The sequence below is a fragment of the Cataglyphis hispanica genome, chromosome 13 (genome assembly GCF_021464435.1).
Source record: "Cataglyphis hispanica isolate Lineage 1 chromosome 13, ULB_Chis1_1.0, whole genome shotgun sequence".
In the NCBI taxonomy this organism is placed as follows: Eukaryota; Metazoa; Arthropoda; class Insecta; order Hymenoptera; family Formicidae; genus Cataglyphis; species Cataglyphis hispanica.
The window spans coordinates 5,841,372-5,861,910 of record NC_065966.1 but is presented as its reverse complement, the minus strand read 5'-3'; the positions used below and the strand labels follow the sequence as shown (position 1 = coordinate 5,861,910).

General features: G+C 30.7%; 1 protein-coding gene across 1 annotated transcript in view; it reads right to left on the bottom strand.

The window, feature by feature from the left end:
- LOC126854192 (laminin subunit alpha-1) overlaps positions 1 to 20,539 on the bottom strand; it is a 189,155-nt gene that overhangs the window by 108,408 nt on the left and 60,208 nt on the right. Inside the window, exons 3-12 of the mRNA XM_050600641.1 lie at positions 19,267 to 19,503; positions 13,141 to 13,371; positions 5,180 to 5,416; positions 4,535 to 4,696; positions 3,388 to 3,684; positions 2,378 to 2,638; positions 2,014 to 2,267; positions 1,700 to 1,934; positions 692 to 918; positions 153 to 340 (exon numbers count right to left, since the gene is read on the bottom strand). Coding sequence (XP_050456598.1) covers positions 153 to 340; positions 692 to 918; positions 1,700 to 1,934; positions 2,014 to 2,267; positions 2,378 to 2,638; positions 3,388 to 3,684; positions 4,535 to 4,696; positions 5,180 to 5,416; positions 13,141 to 13,371; positions 19,267 to 19,503 — 2,329 coding nt within the window. The remainder of the gene's footprint in view (positions 1 to 152; positions 341 to 691; positions 919 to 1,699; positions 1,935 to 2,013; positions 2,268 to 2,377; positions 2,639 to 3,387; positions 3,685 to 4,534; positions 4,697 to 5,179; positions 5,417 to 13,140; positions 13,372 to 19,266; positions 19,504 to 20,539) is intronic.

Genomic DNA, 20,539 nt, shown 5'->3' with positions numbered 1-20,539 from the left:
AATTTGGTAAATATCCGATCTTTATTTTTAGCAGAGAGTTTATGAGAAACCTTCGATTATATATAAATTTTCATAATATGATTTTATATATACTATAATATTTATGTTACATCGCTGCAAGATATAAAAGATGCGAAACTGCTTATACTCACGCATGCAATTCTGTTCCAAAGGATTCCCGAAATGCGCCTCCTTGCATCTGTCACATTTCCAGCCTTCGGTATTGCCGCGGCACTCTAAGCAACGACCCGTTTCCTGATCGCAGGCACCACCGTTACAAGGACACCGCTGGCAGGTACTACCGGGCGTCATAGGATTGCCGTAGAATCCTACATCACAACTTTTAACCAAGATCGAAATTAAAGTCTTTTAATTCTATATAATGACATTTTAATCATAAATTTATTATATGTTATTTGGAAAAAAAATATTAAATAATTATTGTAGTCATTATAAAAAAAAACAATGCAATAAGATATTTGTTCTTTATGTAACACAAAATATATAGTACTTTTACATAAATTTTTTTTTTATAATATAAGTTTTAATACATCATACAAGTTCTTAAATATAGAGATCGTAAATGACTAATTTGCTTCAAATAATCTGAATAAAGCTAATTTCAAATACTATATTTCAAAGCTTCATAAGAAATTGTTATTTGACATATAAATAATTTTCTTTTCTTTACCTTTCGCAATGATCTCCGGTGTAGCCTTCGGGACATTGCGTGCATACATATCCACTGTTAATATCAGTCGGTTCGTCAAGCTGACAACTGGGACTGAAATTGTTGGAATCGATGGAAAGTGGACAAGCGCATTTCTTACAGTCTTCGCTGGTGCCTCTCGTTGCAATACCGTAATATCCTATAGCGCAACGATCGCATTTTGGACCCACTGTATGATGCTCGCATATCTTCACAAAAAATTTTGTAGAAGATATAAATTAACAAAACAATGACTTATAAGAATAACAAATTAAATTTATATCAAAAAAATTTAATTTTTTAAACTTCAAAAATATATAAAAAAAAATAAATAAATTTACTAAAAACGATTTGAAACAAAATTACAATAAATATAAATTAAATAATTATATTTAAACAAAAGAGAGAAAATAAAAGAAAACTAACTTTTATTATTATATTATTAATTTTCTAAAATTAGAGAATTTTTCTAGAAGAAAAGTAACTGGTATTGTTATCTATATAATGCAATTATTTTACGAGTAATTTAAAAATTGAATGCTGAATCGATAAATTAATTCGCGCGATGGATGGATCTTATGATCTATAAAACACAGTTCGCGCGCAAGATCAATGCAAGTTCAGATACCTAAAGTAACCTGCTATGCCGATTGAAGAACAGAATATAAGCGAACCGTTTAGATCTTTCAGGGTTCATGTCTATGTTAAAGTCAGATGCACACTAGAGAACTCATGTACCATCTATGCGGTTATTATACATATATTGTCACTAAGAAAAAGTTCATCTGACGCTTGATTTAATGCAAATTTAATTAATATTTTTTAAATAAATTAAATATTTAAAACTAAAAATTAATTTATATTTTTTGCATTGATTTCGTCATTTATTTTAATTATTAATTATAAACTAATAAAAAAAATCTTTTTTTTTCTTCTCACGATATATTTTGTTTTAATTTTATATATTAAAGTAAATTCATCAGAACTTACTCCACATTCACCCATCATGAGATCGCAAGAGCCCGCATGGCTATTGCAATCGCATTTCACGCATATATGATGATCCTGATGATTAGAACCGTTAATCGGCACGCTTACATATCCCCAAGCGCATCTCTCGCAGGACATTCCCGTGTATCCTTCGGGACACTCGCACATTTCAACTAAACTATCGGTTTCGCCATCCGGCGATAATTCGCCCACCTTCAATATGGCAGATTGGAGACTGGAAAAAAGTAATAAGAGTAGTAATTATAAATTCAAGTATACAAGTTGGTATAATAGAAATTTATCGATTCACATACCTTCCCTCAATTTGTTCCGAGTGATATCGCGCTCTTATCATCAGGTACTTCAGATCAGCGAGAACGCGCATCACCTGCGTCCTCGTCACAGGATCGCCGCGAAACTCGGTTCTCCTCAACCTCGGTTTCGTCGAAATGTCCTGCACTTCGCTTCGCACGTGATACCAGCCGTGTTCTCGTAGAGGCACCACGATTTCAGCTTCTTGACCAGTGTACTGTTCCTCGCCATACGCTATGCGCATCCCATTGTTACCCTAAAGAAAAAAATTAATGTTATTAGAAAAAAATTGTGTTATTATATATTTATTCGTCTCTAGAACTTTAAATTATAATGTGTGAAAATATGCGAAAGCCGGATACTTACAACTAGGATTACGCTGGGCTCCGTGGTGGGTTTACCGCTGGTGTCGCCTCGCATGACAACCCACGTAACCGAGTACGTGAGATTGCTACCGTACGAGGATATGCGATTTCCCGCGTAGATCATTGGCGCCAGCCAGAAAGGGCTGTCGTATTCGACCTCGAACGCCGCCACGGTTAACCATCCGTTGTCCGTGTCCAAGGTGGGAACGATTGGCCGAGACGCGTTCATGTCGGTCACCAACCAGTTCTCTAATGTAGAGATCTAAGAAAAATGCAAATTAGCTTTTCGCATTTATTACATCACAGTAATTCATATTATTTTATTTTGCTGCAGATTTATGCAGTACAATCATATAAAAAGATAATAAAAGATTATTCATATATAGGATATTAAAAAAAATTTCAGGACTTCAAGAGGATTTTAAGAGCAAATAGTATTCATAAAATGAAGGAAAATAGTCCTAATAAACATGAGAAAAAAATTAATATTGTCAGAGTTAGGAACAATTTTTCATTTTGGTTAAAGTAACTTATTTTCTTCTGGTGCTCTCGCGCGGTATGAAAACAAATTTTATGACGAATTATATCAGAGAATATAAAATATCAAATAATTAAAACAATGCCGGGAATTTTTTTAAAGAATTCTGTACAAAGATGTAAAGCGAGTATGGAAATGGAAGGAGGACATGTAGAAAACCTTCTGTAAACTTTAAAATTTAAAGAATTCTTCTTTTTTCTTCTTTTGGAAGAAGAAATTCTTTTTCTGAATGAAGAAATGAAGATAACTCGTTCTTAAAAAATTGTTCATAACTCCAATAATATTAATTTTTCGACCCATGTTTATAGGACTTTTTTCCTCCATTTCATGAGCACTAGCCTTAAAGTCCTGAATCCTTTTTTTAAACCTCCTGTAGATTCAAAAATTTTTAATAATAAAAATATTCAGAGTTTAATATTTTATTATCAAAATATGAGAAGAGATATTTTTCATTAAAAAAGAAAAAAAACTACCATGCTATACGATAATGTTGCGGTGGTGCAGCGATCTGTCGCGTCGAAGCAGTAACAGGGCAAGCAGCCATCGAGGTTATCCTTCGTGAGCGCGAAGTATCCCGATTTGCATCGATCGCAAAAGTCCCCGGCGACGTTCGTCTTGCACAAACAGTCGCCCTCGCAATCGTGAGACGGCAAAATTCCGCGGGGATCGCAGGGACACGGCATGCAGTCGGGAAATTGTCGATAACCGGCTGCGCACTGGTTGCACTTGTATCCCGAATATCCCGGCTTGCACTCGCAGGCGCCTGCTACCTGTTTAAACGAAAGCTGATATGTTCACTGTGCACATTGATTAAGATCGATCGTGAAAATTGGAGCCAATCGGGAATCATCTCGGAATAAATCATGAATCATGTTCTGAATTATCGCGCGGCTATATTTTTTTTTCCCCTGAGATTTAGCGAAAGTAAAAAAAGAGATTAATAAGGCTTTATATGTAAAGACGCAAATTTGAATTTTGTGGATTAGAATTGTCGCGTTGCCAGCCTGCGTCTGGCTCTTGAAGACCGCGAAATTCAAATGTATTTTAAGCAAAAATAATTATAATTTTATGCATGTGTAAAGAAGGTGAATAATGTCGTTTACTAAAAAAAAAACTTTATTTTATTTATTAAAGGGATTGGACACCAAAGTTCACATGCAAAGAAGAAATTTTATAATTTAAACAAAATTTAAATTTTTTAACACAAATTTATTTTTCATTTAACTTTATTTTAAACAGATACTTTTTTGCTGAGATTTTTTTATGAACAATGTCGTTTATTCCAAAGAAGCTTTTTTTATTTATTAAAGGAATTGGACAAGTTCATGCAAAGAAGAAATTTTATAATTTAAACAAAAAAATGAAATTTTTAACACAAATTTATTTTTCATTTAACTTTATTTTAAAAAACATACTTTTTTGCTGAGATTTTTTTACGATAATGTCGTTTATTCCAAAGAAGCTTTTTTTATTTATTAAAGGGACTGAACATCAAAATTCACTTGTAAAAAAGAAATTTTATAATTTAAACAAGTTTGAAATTTTTAACACAAAAATTTACTTTCCATTTAATTTTATTTTAAGTAGATTATTTTTATGAAGAATCGATATAAAAATTACCTTTCCCATACGCGTGTAGGAATCGTCAGGAGTGCAGTAGCCTGTACTACCATGTACATTGCAATCACAGGGCAAGCATGGTTCTGGTGCATCAGGCGCAACGCCATTTGGCCTGTAGTAGCCGCTCTCACACTTTTCGCAATTAATACCAGCCGTATGATCCTAATTCAAATTTTGCAAATAATTATTTTCTCGATGCAAATAATATTGTATTATAATAAAAAATATACTCTTAATAATCTAAAAAAATCCCATTATTTTTTAAATATATATATTTGACATTTTCATTATCAAATGTTGATAATTATAGATATATTGTAGTATTTATAAATTTAATTATAAACATAATTTTTTACAAAACACGAAAATGAAGTATTTTATCCTAGTAATTTTTTATACAAATAATCCTTCAATGCATTTTTCAAAGCAGATTCTCTTTCAAGGAAATAAATTTGATTTCAAATATTTGAAAATGTGCAAAAATGGAAAAATTAAATTAAAAGAATGAAAAAAAAAAGAATTAACAAATTAGCTCTCTTTCTTTTTCTGTATTTAATTAATTACTCACATAAATAGAGAAAACCATTCGTCTCTAGAATATACGTGCAATAAATCGCATTCTGTGTTATTTTTTTATCATCTCACCGTGCAATTGACGCACACGCCACCGCCTCGATATTTCCCACGGATATCCATGGACATTCTCCTGTCGGCCACTTCCTGGTCGTATATGCAGGACGTTGCGTGGCCGTTGCAATTGCACATCTCGCAGTGAAAGCCCTTGCCAGCTGTGCCGGGCCTCCAAGGAATCTGATTGTACATGGGGCAGCATTTTTCGCATCTTTCGCCGCACGTGTGGCGCTCGCATTGGCATTCCTGATGCTGAGAGATAACGAGAAATCGGCGCTTATCAGATGCCGTGAAACGGCCCATGTTCTTAGATTACGTGTATCCTCGCCAAGTCGTATCGCGAATACGCGCGATCCATTGCTCTTGATGGAACAATGTAAGGAGGCATTTACCGGTCGTGTGTTACACAATTTTTCCGTAATTTCGCTTATCTTTAAAGAAACACTCGTAAACGTCCTTACTTATCGCGAAGTGACTCAGGATTTATCTCATCCGTTCTGTTTCTCCGATTCGTCACACGTTTTGAGAACACGTGAGCTTTAATCACCGATCAGTCTGAATAAATTAATAAATTTTCATCGTTTATATTTTATATAATCTGATTTTTTTATTACTTACGTATATAATATTTTATGTAACAAAATATAATAGCACCGATGATCTTTAATCACTGATCATTCTGAATAAATTAATAAATTTTCATTGTTTATATAATCTGATTTTTTTATCATTAATATTAAATTATGAGTAAAAAAATTAGTAATTTTTATAACTAATATTTTTTTTCCCACTTGATATATTTTATGATATGCAATAAAATAGCACCGATGATCTGTAATCACTGATCATTCTGAATAAATTAATGAATTTTTATCGTTTATATAATCTGATTTTTTATTATTAAATTATTTTATTATCAAATTATGAGTAAAAAAATTAATAATTTTTATAACTTATATTTTTTTGTCACTTGATATATTTTTTGATATGTAACAAAAATATAATAGCATCGATGATCTTTTATCACTGATCATTCTGAATAAATTAATGAATTTTTATCGTTCATATAATTTGATTTTTTATTATTAAATTATTTTATTATCAAATTATGAGTAAAAAAATTAATAATTTTTATAACTAAAATTTTTTTCCACTTGATATTTTTTGATATGTAACAAAATATAATAGCATCGATGATCTTTTATCACTGATCATTCTGAATAAATTAATGAATTTTTATCGTTTATATAATCTGATTTTTATTATTAAATTATTTTATTATCAAATTATGAGTAAAAAATTAATAATTTTATAACTTATATTTTTTATCACTTGATATATTTTTTTGATATGTAACAAAATATAATAGCATCGATGATCTTTTATCACTGATCATTCTGAATAAATTAATGAATTTTTATCGTTTATATAATTTGATTTTTTATTATTAAATTATTTTATTATCAAATTATGAGTAAAAAAATTAATAATTTTTATAACTAAATTTTTTTCCACTTGATATATTTTTTGATATATAACAAAATGTAATAACACCGATGATCTTTAATCACTGATCATTCTAAATAAATTAATGAATTTTTATCGTTTATATAATCTGATTTTTATTATTAAATTATTTTATTATCAAATTATGAGTAAAAAAATTAATAATTTTTATAACTAATATTTTTTTTCCACTTGATATATTTTTTGATATATAAGAAAATGTAATAGCACCGATGATCTTTAATTACTGATCATTCTGAATAAATTAATAAATTTTTATCGTTTATATAATCTGATTTTTTATTATTAAATTATTTTATTATCAAATTATGAGTAAAAAAATTAATAATTTTTATAACTAATATTTTTTTTCCACTTGATATATTTTTTGATATATAAGAAAATGTAATAGCACCGATGATCTTTAATTACTGATCATTCTGAATAAATTAATAAATTTTTATCGTTTATATCATTTGATTTTTTATTATTAAATTATTTTATTATCAAATTATGAGTAAAAAAAATTAATAATTTTTATAACTAAAATTTTTTTTTCCACTTGATATATTTTTTTGATATGTAATAGCACTGAGGCTAAAAATTTGAAGTGATTAAATTGTTGATTATATATATAATCGTGTGAATCGATGTATTCAATAATATTACAAGCTATCCGATTATTACGAAGTCATAAAGACGAGACTTCATAGTCGCGGTTACACTTATTCAAGTGTGCGTAAACGATATGCATATAATCGCGGATAACTATATCGCCGGACATAAAGCGAAGTTCTCATTGCGCTGGACTTTATACATTCGGTTTACGAGTATGTCTCTCTTTGTCGTCTCAAGGATGCAGCAATCGTTATAATATCACGAAAATAGCGTTTGCAATCAGCGAGAATTGTTCACGATAGTAACAGTGGCAAAGATAAAATTTACGAATTTATTAGAAATATTAGAGTAGTTTACAAATTTTCTTTTTCGATCTCTAAAAATTCTCTAAAAATTCCCTGATTTCTCAGGTAATTTGTTCAAAATGTCAGGTAAAATTAAGAAATTTTTTAATGAAATTTTTTAAAATAAGTTTTTCCGATGTGCATTTTCTAATGCTTTTCATTTATTCAAAGAAAAAATAAACCACTCTAATTTTAAATGTTAAATTTATTGAAAAAAAATGAATAACTTTTGCAAGATAATTTGCATAATATTTTTATTTTTTATTATTAATTGTAAGAATCACAATAAAAAATATGTATTCAGTATTTTTTGCTATAACAATTAACATAAACAGAGACAAAAAGATATATTTAAAAAGATATATTATCATATATATTTATTAAAAAGATATATTTATCATATATATTTCAAACATAAAATTCAACAATCATAGGCCAAAATTGCCAATGCTTGCAATATAAGAACAAAATGACAAAAAAAATTTTTTTCAAAAATTCCTCGAGTTCGAATAAAATTCCATGAAAATTCTGATTTTTCAAAATAAAAATCCTCGAAAATCCCAAAAGATTTTCTGGATTTTTCCAGAAAGTAAACACCCTGTAATTAATTGTACTGTAACTAACTTGATTAATAAAATTAACAATTAATGCAAAATCGTAAATGTCAGCTATTAATATCATTAAATATAAATTCGCTTTCTCTCGGTCGGAGTTATCTCGATTGATCCGGCAATTGTCGAGGCGTGCATACGTTGAGAAATCGCGCCGAGAAATTAGCGCCGAAAATAAATTGCGAGATTAGCGAGATATCACCATATTTCATGCCGTTATCGCGTGCGGAAGAACGAAAACTTTAACGCGACGTGTGCGGTCTTATCATTAATATGAGAAGCGAACAAACTACTGCGGTCAATCGCGAATACTCCCGCCTCTCCGCTCCGGCTCCCCCACCCCTGTCCCCCTCCCCGCCCCCTTTAACACACGCTCGATATTATTTACTGCCGGCGATAATAGCCACCCAGTTCGCGCGATCGCAAGATCCCGGTTTCTGCAATTACTCTCTTGCCGGAATCGAAAAATGAAATCCTCCCGATTTTATACCGGGTGCTCCGATCGAATAAACTCGACCTTAATCACAACGACAAATTTCCTCGACCGATCCCTTCTCTTTCCCTTACATAAAAAAAAAAACGTTCACGAAAATCGATTGTTTAAAATATTAATATTAATATTTTGATTATTAATGTTAAATTAATATTTAATTAATATTAATATTTTAATTATTAATATTAATATTAATATTGCTTTCACTTTTGGTATATAAATCTTCAAGTATACTGTCCGAAAATTGTCCGATTAAATCTCTTGCTCTTTTAATTCGTATGTAGAATGCATTTAAAAAATCAAAATCATTAGTTGAAGGGAGAGACATTGATAGTAGCATTAATATAAATGACTGCATAAATGGCTGGGATAATGTGTTTTTTGCGGGAAGACCAATGTTTCGAGACAAAAGCTTTAATGAAGCTAGAGAAGATTTATGTCACATAAATGAACCGCAAGATAATGTAAAGCATTTAAATCTTCTACGAAAGAAAAAGCGTTAAAATCTTTTACATAATGAGAAGAAAATTAATATTTCTTTGACACAGAGATAAAACGGAGAGTTCATTTTCTTCTCTTCCATCTTGTTTCTCAACATTTAATTTAAAGAACTTTTTAAATAAAATTAATCACAGGCATCATGATTTATCTTCCCTTGAAAAGATTTAAACAAGATTGGCAAAAGAATTTCATAATTAATAAAATAATTAATTAAATGTAATAATAATAATTAATTAAATGTAATTGCTCGGAGCGCATTCGAGATGCAGCCGAAGAAACGTCAAAATAAAATGTTAAAAAAATATTCTCAACATTTAATTTAAAGAACTTTTTAAATAAAATTAATCACAGGCATCATGATTTATCTTCCCTTGAAAAGATTTAAACAAGATTGGCAAAAGAATTTCATAATTAATAAAATAATTAATTAATTAAATGTAATAATAATAATTAATTAAATGTAATTGTTCAAAGCGCATTCGAGATGCAGCCGAAGAAACGTCAAAATGTTAAAATGACCGTGACAGTTGTATACGGAATTGATAGCGGCACAATGCCCCGCAATGTTCTCATCCGCAGTTATAGATGGACAAAAAACCGTCAACATCCCGTAGACCCTCCTCTTTTCTTTTTCCTTTGCGCCTCGCTCGTATCTGCCATTGCACTTCCCGCAATAATTCCCTCCCCTCCCCGCCCGCCCGCCGCTTCTTCGATTCATAACAACGAGCTGAATGAACTTGTACTCGTGACTGCGTATCGGATGAACGAACGAACGCTCGTGAAAATTCCACGAGCAAAATACTACGCGGAGGTCAATGCCCATCCTATAGTGGACAGCGGGGCCGTAGCGATACGAGATGTGGCGTTGCATTCATAAATGACACGATAGTCATTCTATCGTGTATTTGCACGCCCACGGTTTCGCGAAAGGCCCGATTCGCGGAATGTCAAGGTAAATTGGCAACTTGATGCAAGAGGAGGCAAGCTGCTGAATTCGATGCATTCGCATTCTCCTGTCATTTTTTACAAAAACGATAAACATTTTTTAACGAATAAAAAGATCTTAGCTCTGCATACGAGGTTTTTGTGTATTTTTTCAAATTTTGCTTTTAATTTTGTTTTTAATTGACAAAAAAAAAAAAAACAAAGTTCTGTAATTATAAAGAAAAATTTAATTTTTTCATATTTAATATTAGAAACTTAATTTTATATTATTTAATATTATATTTAATTTTAATATTGTTATATATTGCACTCTAAAATAATATAATAAATAACTTTATTAATAAATAATTTTTTTTAAATATAAAATAAATTCTTTTATTATCCAGATTTATTTATTCGATTTTTAAATATAAAATATATAAATATAAAAAATGTTTTTTTTTAATTTTGACAGTTCTTTGCTAATATTGTAAACAACCAAAACGCTTTTAAGTAAAATGCGGATAATAATTTTAATTAAATTTAAATGGAAAGTAAAAGAATAATCGATTCAAGAATTTCGTGTGGAGATTAATTTTTTTTTTTTTTTTAATTTTGCACTTTGTCTACAAATAAGGCGATCGTAATCGCGTTGAATGCCGCTCGAAGAAGGGTTTCGCAATTCCAAGCGACGACGTTGGTAATTGTTGGGGGACACGGTGAACTATTATCGTCTGTTAAAGCCGGCTGTATAGAAGACACGAGTCGGCGAATGTCCATTCTCGGATCGTAACAAGCGAGGATTCGTGTTCCTGCAGCTGCGAGAAGAAAATGGGGAGAGCCTAGAGAGCTTCGCGAGAAGAGATACGCCGTTGACGAGAGTAATTAATCACTCGCGTTGACTATTGTCTTCTTCGTGTTCATCTTGCCGCTCGTGCATTGCGCCGCGTGTATTACTGTCTGAGATACCGCAGCCACCCGTGTCCGTAATTAAACGTGAATCATCTCTTGAGATAAAACACAGCGTTTGCATTTCCATCCCGTCACTTGACTGCCGTAAATTTAGTCCGCGCCGCTCGCGCGTTATTGACCTGCATTTCGCGTCGTGCGTTTAATACAAAATGCACTCGATACTCATATCACATTCGTACAACTGCCCTCCCCCGCCCCTTTGGTACTTAAAAAATTTTTTATAATTTTTCCAAAAAAAAAAATGATTCATTTCCTTTTATCGTACATAAAGCAGATTTATTGTATTTTTGCAATAATTAAAATTGCATATTTATAAATTTAAAGATTTAATAGTATATTTTTAATTCATACAAATTACTATGTTCAATTACGTTATTTATAACAATAAAAATTAAATTTTTATAAAATATTAAAATATTAAATTAATATTAAAATATTAATATTATCTATAAAATATTAAAATATAAAAATCATTAATATAAGATAATAAAAGATAAATATTGAAAAATTTTAAATAATTCTGTCAGTATATACTGGAATAAATATTTACGTAATAATAAATAAATAAAAGTAAATAAATAATTATTAAATAATTATATACAAAATTCTTGATTAAAAAGATTAAAAAAAAAAAATTCATTATTACAAATACAAAATCGTTTTTCATAGTAATAAGCGGCACGAATAGGCATAAATAATAGCTGTAACGGTGTACGTAACAATCAGATGACGAGCATACGATTCCGGGTCATCCTTTGTTACGTGAATGAACAATTCTCACGGTTCTAATCGTGATTCATCGTTCTATCCTCAATTCCCCGAGACTCTCGCAAGGCACTTCAAACGCGTATCCTAGAAACCGCAACATTGATAGTGACGAAAAAAAGATAATGGCGCCTCTGAAAGCGCCCATTCCGCGCGATCGCAAAGGGACCTTAATTCCTGGCGGCACGTCTATAGCTTTGCGGGTAACAATTCGAGAGGAAGGGGATCCCGCCATTAGAGCGTCGGTGTCGGCGGACAAAGGCCTGACAAGTTTATGGCACTTTCGACGGATTTATTTGCCGAGCAGCCGAATCTCCCTAAGGTGGTTCGCTTCCAAGAGCGCGATCAATCTCGGAGACGCGAAATTTTTAATTTTCCCAGATCTTTCGCGAGGAAATAATGTTCGAGAGAAATTTACGAGTCGATTCTGCGCGAAAGAATTATATTAATAAATTTTATTAAGGGGAAGCAAAAATTTATTCAAATCACAACCGTTGACGCGGTTGTCAATCTGCACGCTTTTATTTCGCAAGTTAACGACACCAAGGTGTCTATCTAAAGCTTGTAAAAAAAATTCCTTAAAATTCCTTAATTTTTCGAATAATTTGTTCAAAATTCCAGGTAAAATTAGAGAATTTTTATGAATATTTATAATTTTTATAAATATTTATAATTTTTATGAATATTATTTTTATGAAATTATTTAAAATAAGTTATTTTTTGTGTGCATTTTAACACTTTTCTCATTCATGCAATAAAAAAATAAATTTCAAATTTTAAATAAAGACTTAAATTTTAAATATTAAATATAAAAAAATGTACTGAAAAAAATTGAATAACTTTTGTAAGATCAACATTTCTCATTTATATAATATTTTTATTTTTCATCATTATTTGTAAGAATTGAACAATGAAAAATGTGTATCTTTTTCCTATGACAATGAATATATAATCAAAGAGAGAAAGATGTATGCTTATAATATATTTGAAACATATAATTCACAATCATTGGCCAATCAGATTGCTCGCAATATAAGAACAAAATAATGAAAGAAAAAATTTTTGAAAAAGTCCCCTGAATTCGAATTAAAATTCCACGAGAATTTCCTGATTTTTCCACATAAAAATAACATCGCTAAAAATTTCAAATTTTCAACGCTTTTCCACAGAGTATATATATATCCTGTGTGACACTTATTACAGTACTGTATATTTTACGTTGAAATATAATTCATTACTTACCCCGTGATGAACGCTGTAAAGACAACGAGACGCGTGTCCCGAGCAAAGACACTGTCCTCCGATGTTGATTTCCTTTATCGAGTAAAAGGCACGTCTTTTGTCGGCGAATGCCTCGCCGCTACGTCGAAGGCCCTGAAAACGTAGTCGCACGTATCTTGCTTGAGTGAATTCCTGCAGAGCCGTGCTGTGATTCACAGCTCCGGGCCGACCGCTCACCAGGTACGTGTGGATCTTTCAAACAAACAATTAAAATTCCTGTTACAGCCATAAGAAAATCTCCCGCCGGGTCGTTTCTTATAATAGACATATCCATTTTCTAAAATGCATTTTATTAAAGAATTAATGAAGAATTATAATTTAAAATGTAAATTTTACTCACAATCTATACCCGAAAAATGTATGATTGTTTTTCAAAAATATTATTGTTTTTTAAAAATATTTTTCAAATTAAAAAACCGTAAACTTTATCATAATAAATACAAGAGAAATAGAAAGAGATAAGATTTTGCTATCTAAAAATAAATGCTTTACTTTATCATAATAATAAAAAATAAATAAATAAAAATATAATAAAAAATGTAATAAAAATATAAAATATAAATAAATATAATAAAAATATAATAAAAAAATAAATAAATAAAAAATAAAAGAAAAAAAATGAAAGAAATGTTAATCGGATAAAATCAGATGCGATATCCATAACTTTGTGGCTGTTGAACAATCAGCGACGGTCAATTAGCGTCGGCGGGCAAAGCTATTAAATTCCGGAGACGTGGGCAAAGAAGTAAATCATCCGTGAATGGCGCCGCGCGCTGAGAAGGGAACGGCAGGTTCCGTAAATGGAGGGCACGCGGTACCTAATAAGGAACAATCGCTTGTGTATTTAAGATCTCCGCGATCCCCAGCTGATTGCCGAATTTAATTATTTATTCGTGCCTTCAACAACGTTACTACAAAGTTGGAAAATTTGCGGATTTTTCTTATTGAAAAGTATACGGGTTAAAATTTTTGTGTTGAACATTTAACACGTTCGTGTGTCAATTTAATATGTATTATTGTTGTGTTAATTCAACGCAAGTAAATAAAATTGTATTTAAATTAAATTATTAAAGCAACTGAAATTATTAAAAATTATTAAAACAACTGAAAAAAAAAGAGAAGACAATTTTCAGCTACTTTTAATTTTACACAATAGATATGTTACGTTCATGATTATTAGTGACGGGGTTTATCTGTCAAAATTTAGAGAAAAAAAATATTGATTTTATTCCGCAATAAGAGTGACGATGACCACAGCAGGTGGCCAATAACTTTTTTTTCTAAATTAACTTTATCATTAAAAATATATATTGATTTTACACAAAATTTCTTTCAAGTTACTTTGAAGTTAGTTTATTTTGTGTTTAACATAATTAACATAGTATTAGTGCCACTAATTTAACATATCCATATCCTGTTAAATTTAACACAAACTTTTCAACTGTGTACATACTTAGTATGATTTTTTTTCCCTGATGACAAACACATAATCTTTCGGTTTTTTTTTTTTTTTTTCATCCCTCATCTTCTCATTTTTTATACGATAAAAAAAATATCTCCCCCAGGAGACGTCACGCGAGCAAAAATTCGCGAAAAAATAATAAGTGCTCGCCGAGACGGAGATCGTCAAAGGTCGATGGGATTAAAGGGTCGAGGCGCAGGTAACTTCGTTTAATTCACACAAGCTCGCTCCGAATTCTCCGTAATTCTCGGCTGATAATTAAAGCTCGTGCCTCGAGATCACGAGAGCACACACGCGATCGATCTCGGTTTCATGCGAGAGGCGGATTGCGACGAGGGGAGAAAAAGAAGTAACAAAGGAGGGAAAAACAGACAGAGAGAGAGAGAGAGAGAGAGAGAGAGAGAGAGAGAGAATCGATGATACAAAAACGGCGATCCCTACATTCCGGCCATGTACGGAGCTACCTGGCCGTATAAGGGAGTATCGCGTACGCACCTACCTATAGGAGGGGGGAGGGGGGAGGGGAAGAGATGTGGCATTTTCGCACGCGAGCTGGGAGAGGAAGGGGAGGAAGGGATCGGAGTGTATTCTCTCGATATGCAGCAAACTCGTTGCACCCGCTGTCGTTTTCGCGAGAAAGAAGAGAGTCCCCTTGCCGAGGATCGATCCTCGCGATAATCACCTCTTACTCCCTGGCTTGGTCGTACCAAGAGTATCTTTTAAGGATTACGCGAGTAATGGTTGAAATAACGGGGAGATGATATCGGAAATTTCTGCGTCTCTCTTAAAGTACGAGCGTTATTTCGTCAAATAACGTGAATACTATTGGCAGTAAAGTAACATGTTTACGTAGGTGGGAGGTACTAAAGATGACAAGTTTCCCCGCTAAATAGGAGAAGATATTCGATCTGTTAAGAGAGAGAAAATAATTAACATAAAATTGATTGGGGAAAAGCGCACTTGAATGGCTCACGGAATCGCGTGAAAAATATGTTAATAAATATTTATATCATTAAATTTTTATTTATTAAAAAGAATCTTTGATTTTCAACAATTAAAAAGGCTGAGACATAAAATTTATTTTAAATCGATTTTTTACCGATAAATAAATTTTGTCATTTACTCAATACTGTTCGTCCATTTTAATAACTTGTCATGTATGTCGCTGACGAGTAAATAAAATATAACGTTAACACGATTATATATGATTATATTTCGCGCATGTAATTATATTCCCGTTATATTCTCGATAATTTTATGACAGAAAATTAAAAATGCAGCTTTTGATGAATGAAACAAATCAAAAGATGATGAAAGAAGCGACTTACAAATTTCTGCGATGCGAAGAAACGCATTACTCGCGGCAAAACTCATATGAGGACTTATATACTCGACGATAACGAGGTGGATGCTAAATTATAGTCGCGGCAATTATATGTGACGCAAATCCGAAGATTATCGTCGCAAAACAGTGCTAATCCTACATTAATGCTTCGGGATACGCTGGTGTATAACAGCGTAATATGATAGCAAAAAACTTTTGTCTCGCTCTTAATGCATTGCTTCCGATATCGTTGCGTGTCGCGATTTACTGTAACGGTTCAGCAAAAGAAATTAATTGAGAAATAACGGTCCGTACGTACATATGATAGTCGCGGCAATTATACAGAATGTCTCAGAGCTTTTATCAAGTTATCGACTTGGAAAAGATTTTTTATAAACGCATGAAAAATGTAGACGCGTCTGAGAATTAAGATTAAAAAAAAAAAATTGATTTTATTTGAATGTATAACGAAAGCTCTAGATAATTTCATTTCTATCAAATAAGATTGCGAAGAAATTTTTATTTCACTTTTATTTAATTTTTTATTTCATTTTTATTTAATCTTTCACTTCACTTTTATTTAATTTTTTATTTCCTCTTCATTTAATTTTTTATTTCATTTTTTATTTCATTTTTTATTTCATTTTCCATTTTATTTTTATTTCATTTTTTATTTCATTTTTATCTCAAACATAATTTATTAATAAAAAATAAATAAAATTAATAAAAAATAAAAGAGAAATGAAAACAAAACAAATTTTATTAGAAATAAAATTTTATTAGAATTTATTTATTTATTTTATTTCTAATTTTAGAAATAATATTAAAAAAAGAAATATGTGTTTTATATTTATACTGTTTAAAAAATCAAATAAATAAATTTGTGATACGCAAAAAATTAATGATAAAACAATCAACATTGGAATATAAAAATAATTTTCGGACACCCATTATACAGTTTTATATCGAGGAAGCAGTGGTCTCCGTCGTTTATTAATGATCTCAAGGCGCCTTCGCCTCGCGAAAAAAGAAGGTGAAAATATGGGAGCGAATGAAAAAGAGAGAGAGAGAGAGAGAGAGAGAGAGAGAGAGAGAGAGAAACGGGATCTACCGGAAGCAAGCGGGCCGGCAGGCAACCTCGTTGCCTATAAAATCCGCATTCGCTAATCATCCGATCACGGCGTAATTACACACGCGTGGTCGCATAAAATCGACGATATTTAACGACGCTAAGGATTTTCGCAAGGATTGATAATGACACGGTTAGACGCGCTGTTATCGTAAGCGGAACGAGAGCCGCGAAAAATCACGTCGGCGAGTATAAACGCAAGCTCCTCGTTGTATCATCTCGTTAGCATAACGCCGCTATCTGTTTAATCGATAGTTTAAGCAGATGGAATTTTTTTTTTAAAACGTAAAATAAAGACAGGCGCAAAAAATGTTTCAATATCTTTCTCATCTTGTACAGAATAATTATTTCGTCTAATTGCACCACGAGAAAACAGCATGAAAACAAAACAAATTTTTGTTAGAAATAAAATCTTATTAGAATTTATTTATTTATTTTATTTCTAATTTTAGAAATAATATTTAAAAAAGAAATATGTGTCTTATATTTATACTGTTTAAAAAATCAAATAAATAAATCCTTAGGATTATGAAAACAATTAAAATATTACAAAATAATATGATCTTTAACGTCTTCGTTAAAAGAAAATAGTTGTAATTAATATTTTCTTAATTTGACAAAAACTTTTGATCGCCAATATTTCCTGAAATCAACTGCAAAAAAGAATAATTTACCAAAAGAGAGAGAGAGAGAGAGAGAGAGAGAGAGAAAGAGAGAGAGAATATTTTTCCACAATTTTTAGTAAATAATTTTTAAACGAGTAAGTAGATTTAAATCAAGTTTTGTACAAATATTTATTAGAATTTTATTAATGTGTAAAATTTTTATTTGCGTTGCCAATGTTTTTTTCTTGTCAAATTTGTCAATAAATGCTATAATACGCGATTTTCCATAAGAGTATCCGAATCAACACTAATTTTAAAGTTAAATAATTTTCAAACCGTTAAGAGAATTGTGCTTAGATTTTGCACAGATAATAAAAAAAAAAAAATAATAGAACAGTCAACATTTTCATGCTTTTGTCAATGTTTTGACATCTGACACATACATTCTTAATATTGAATCATCAACGAGCGAAGATGAAGACTTTTCGCCGCCAATTAAATAGCATAAAGGTGCGCCGATCAGTAGCCTGACATTTATACGCCAGAGATTATTGAAGATAGGTCGTTATGCCGATTTATGGTTGACAGTTAAAGGGCATACGCGAGAAATACGCTTGCATAAAGTGTTTTTATTACGGATTAATTATTAGCATTTGCATCACGCGACGATGCAATGAATGAATGCGTTGCGTTATTTGTATGCGCTAGCAACATAATTGAATCATAATGGCAGTCTTTTACGTATCAATTGTACGATATATCTTTCTCGCGTTTTCTGCTTCTGTGATGTCAATTAACAGACTTTATGCGAGAAGTTGTAACGAGTTACCAAGCGTGATATAAGAGCGGCCTGATAGCTTTATTTTATGCGAAAGCTTATTCGATTTAATTGCATTATCTCTTATCATTAGAAAACACAATAAAATATTTAAAAGTTACAAAAAAAAGGAAATAAAAATTAAGATTAATATTGTTATAATACATTTTAGTCGTAAAAAGGGTAATAAAAAAATTTATTAAACACCTTATCAATTTATCAATTTTAATTTAAAATTTGGCTGCAACAACAAATGTTAAAAATCATATTTGTGATATTTTAATTCTTTTTATAATCCGGATTTATTTATTTAATTTTTTAAATAGTAAAAATGTAAAAGAAATGTTTGATTTTTTTATTTTTTGCTAATATCGTATAACTAAAATCCTTAAATAAAAGCAGATATTTTTTTTAATACAATGTTATTTTTTTAATACACGCTGCCATATTTTATTTCTAATAAAATAATTTTTACCGTTTTCTCGTGGTGAAATAAGATAAAATAATTATTTTATATAAGATTGTGTATGTCAAGTTTCAAAATTATAATGAAATTTTTATATATTTATATCCATGCTAAAGATGGGCCAAAGAAAAAAAAATACACATTTCTTACTAAAATATAACAATAATAAGTTGGCGCACCAATACCGTGGCTCTTATTCGCCAGTTTTTTTCACTTAATAAATTATATCGTTAGTATATCGATCAATCATATTTTTGTGTGAGCTTTATGAAAAGAATTCTCACCTCGCCATTTTCCATGGGGATTGCTCTGGAGTACTGACTCGCGCATATGACCTCGTCGTCGTACACGGGCTTGCCCGCGACAGGCGGTGCCGAATATCTCGTCCAACATTCTTCGTCGCTCGGTGCGTAATACTGCCACGGTTGAAAGCTCTTGCCGTCCAAGGACTTTTCCAGGATCCAGGCCGCGGGTCTCGGCGAATTCGCGGCCTTCACTATCACGTACTCGACTTGATAGATCTAAAAAAGAGATATATATATATATAAAGATATCAGTCAAAGTCATCAAGATAATAATAACAGCAATAGGCTCGGAGTATTAATAATTAAGTGATTTTAAAATTTATGAGCAGAAAAAAAGACTCGCTATCAGACTCACACTCTGATTAATATTTGATTCGATTTTAATATAAAATTTGATTAAAATAACAAATATTGTGTATGTCAGATTTTAAAATAACAATGTAATATTTATATATTTATATCTATGCTGAAAATGGATTAAAAAATAGTCCAAAAAAAGGAACATATTTTTAATACATTTTTAATATATTTTTATTACTAAAACTAAACAAGAAAAAGTTCGCGTATCAATACTCGCGCCTTGATTCTTATTTGCTAATTTTCTCAGTTTATTGTCATCAAGATGAAGGTACCAATAGTTCGCACGTGCAATTATTAAGATCGTACAAAAAATAGTCATTAAAAATTTGAACGCAATACTGAAATTTCTTATTTAAGGACGTATGTGTCACATGTCAGAACATTGACAAAGCATGAAAATTTTGTAAGCTACTTTCTATTATTTCTTCTGAGTATCTGTGCAAAACCTGAGGATAATTTTGAAATTATTTAAATTTAAAGTCACTGTTGATTCTTATGGCGAATTGTAGCATTTATTGATAAATTTGACAAGAAAAAAACATTGCCAATGAAATAAAAATTTGCACATATATTAAGAAAATTCTAATAAATATTTATGCAAAATTTCATTTAGATTTACTCATTTAAAAATTTATTTATTAAGAATTGTAAAAAAATATTCTCTCTCTCTCTCTCTCTCTCTCTCTCTTTCTCTCTCTCTTTCTAAAATTACTCGCTTTTCTTTGTTTCTTACAATTGATTTCAAGAGATATTCGTGAGCAAAAGTTTTTGTAATAAATTAGGAAAAATATTAATAAAAATATTAAGCATTAATAAAAAAAAATTAATAAAAATATTAAAACAATTTTCTTTTACAAAGACTTTTAAAACCATATTATTTTATGATACTATA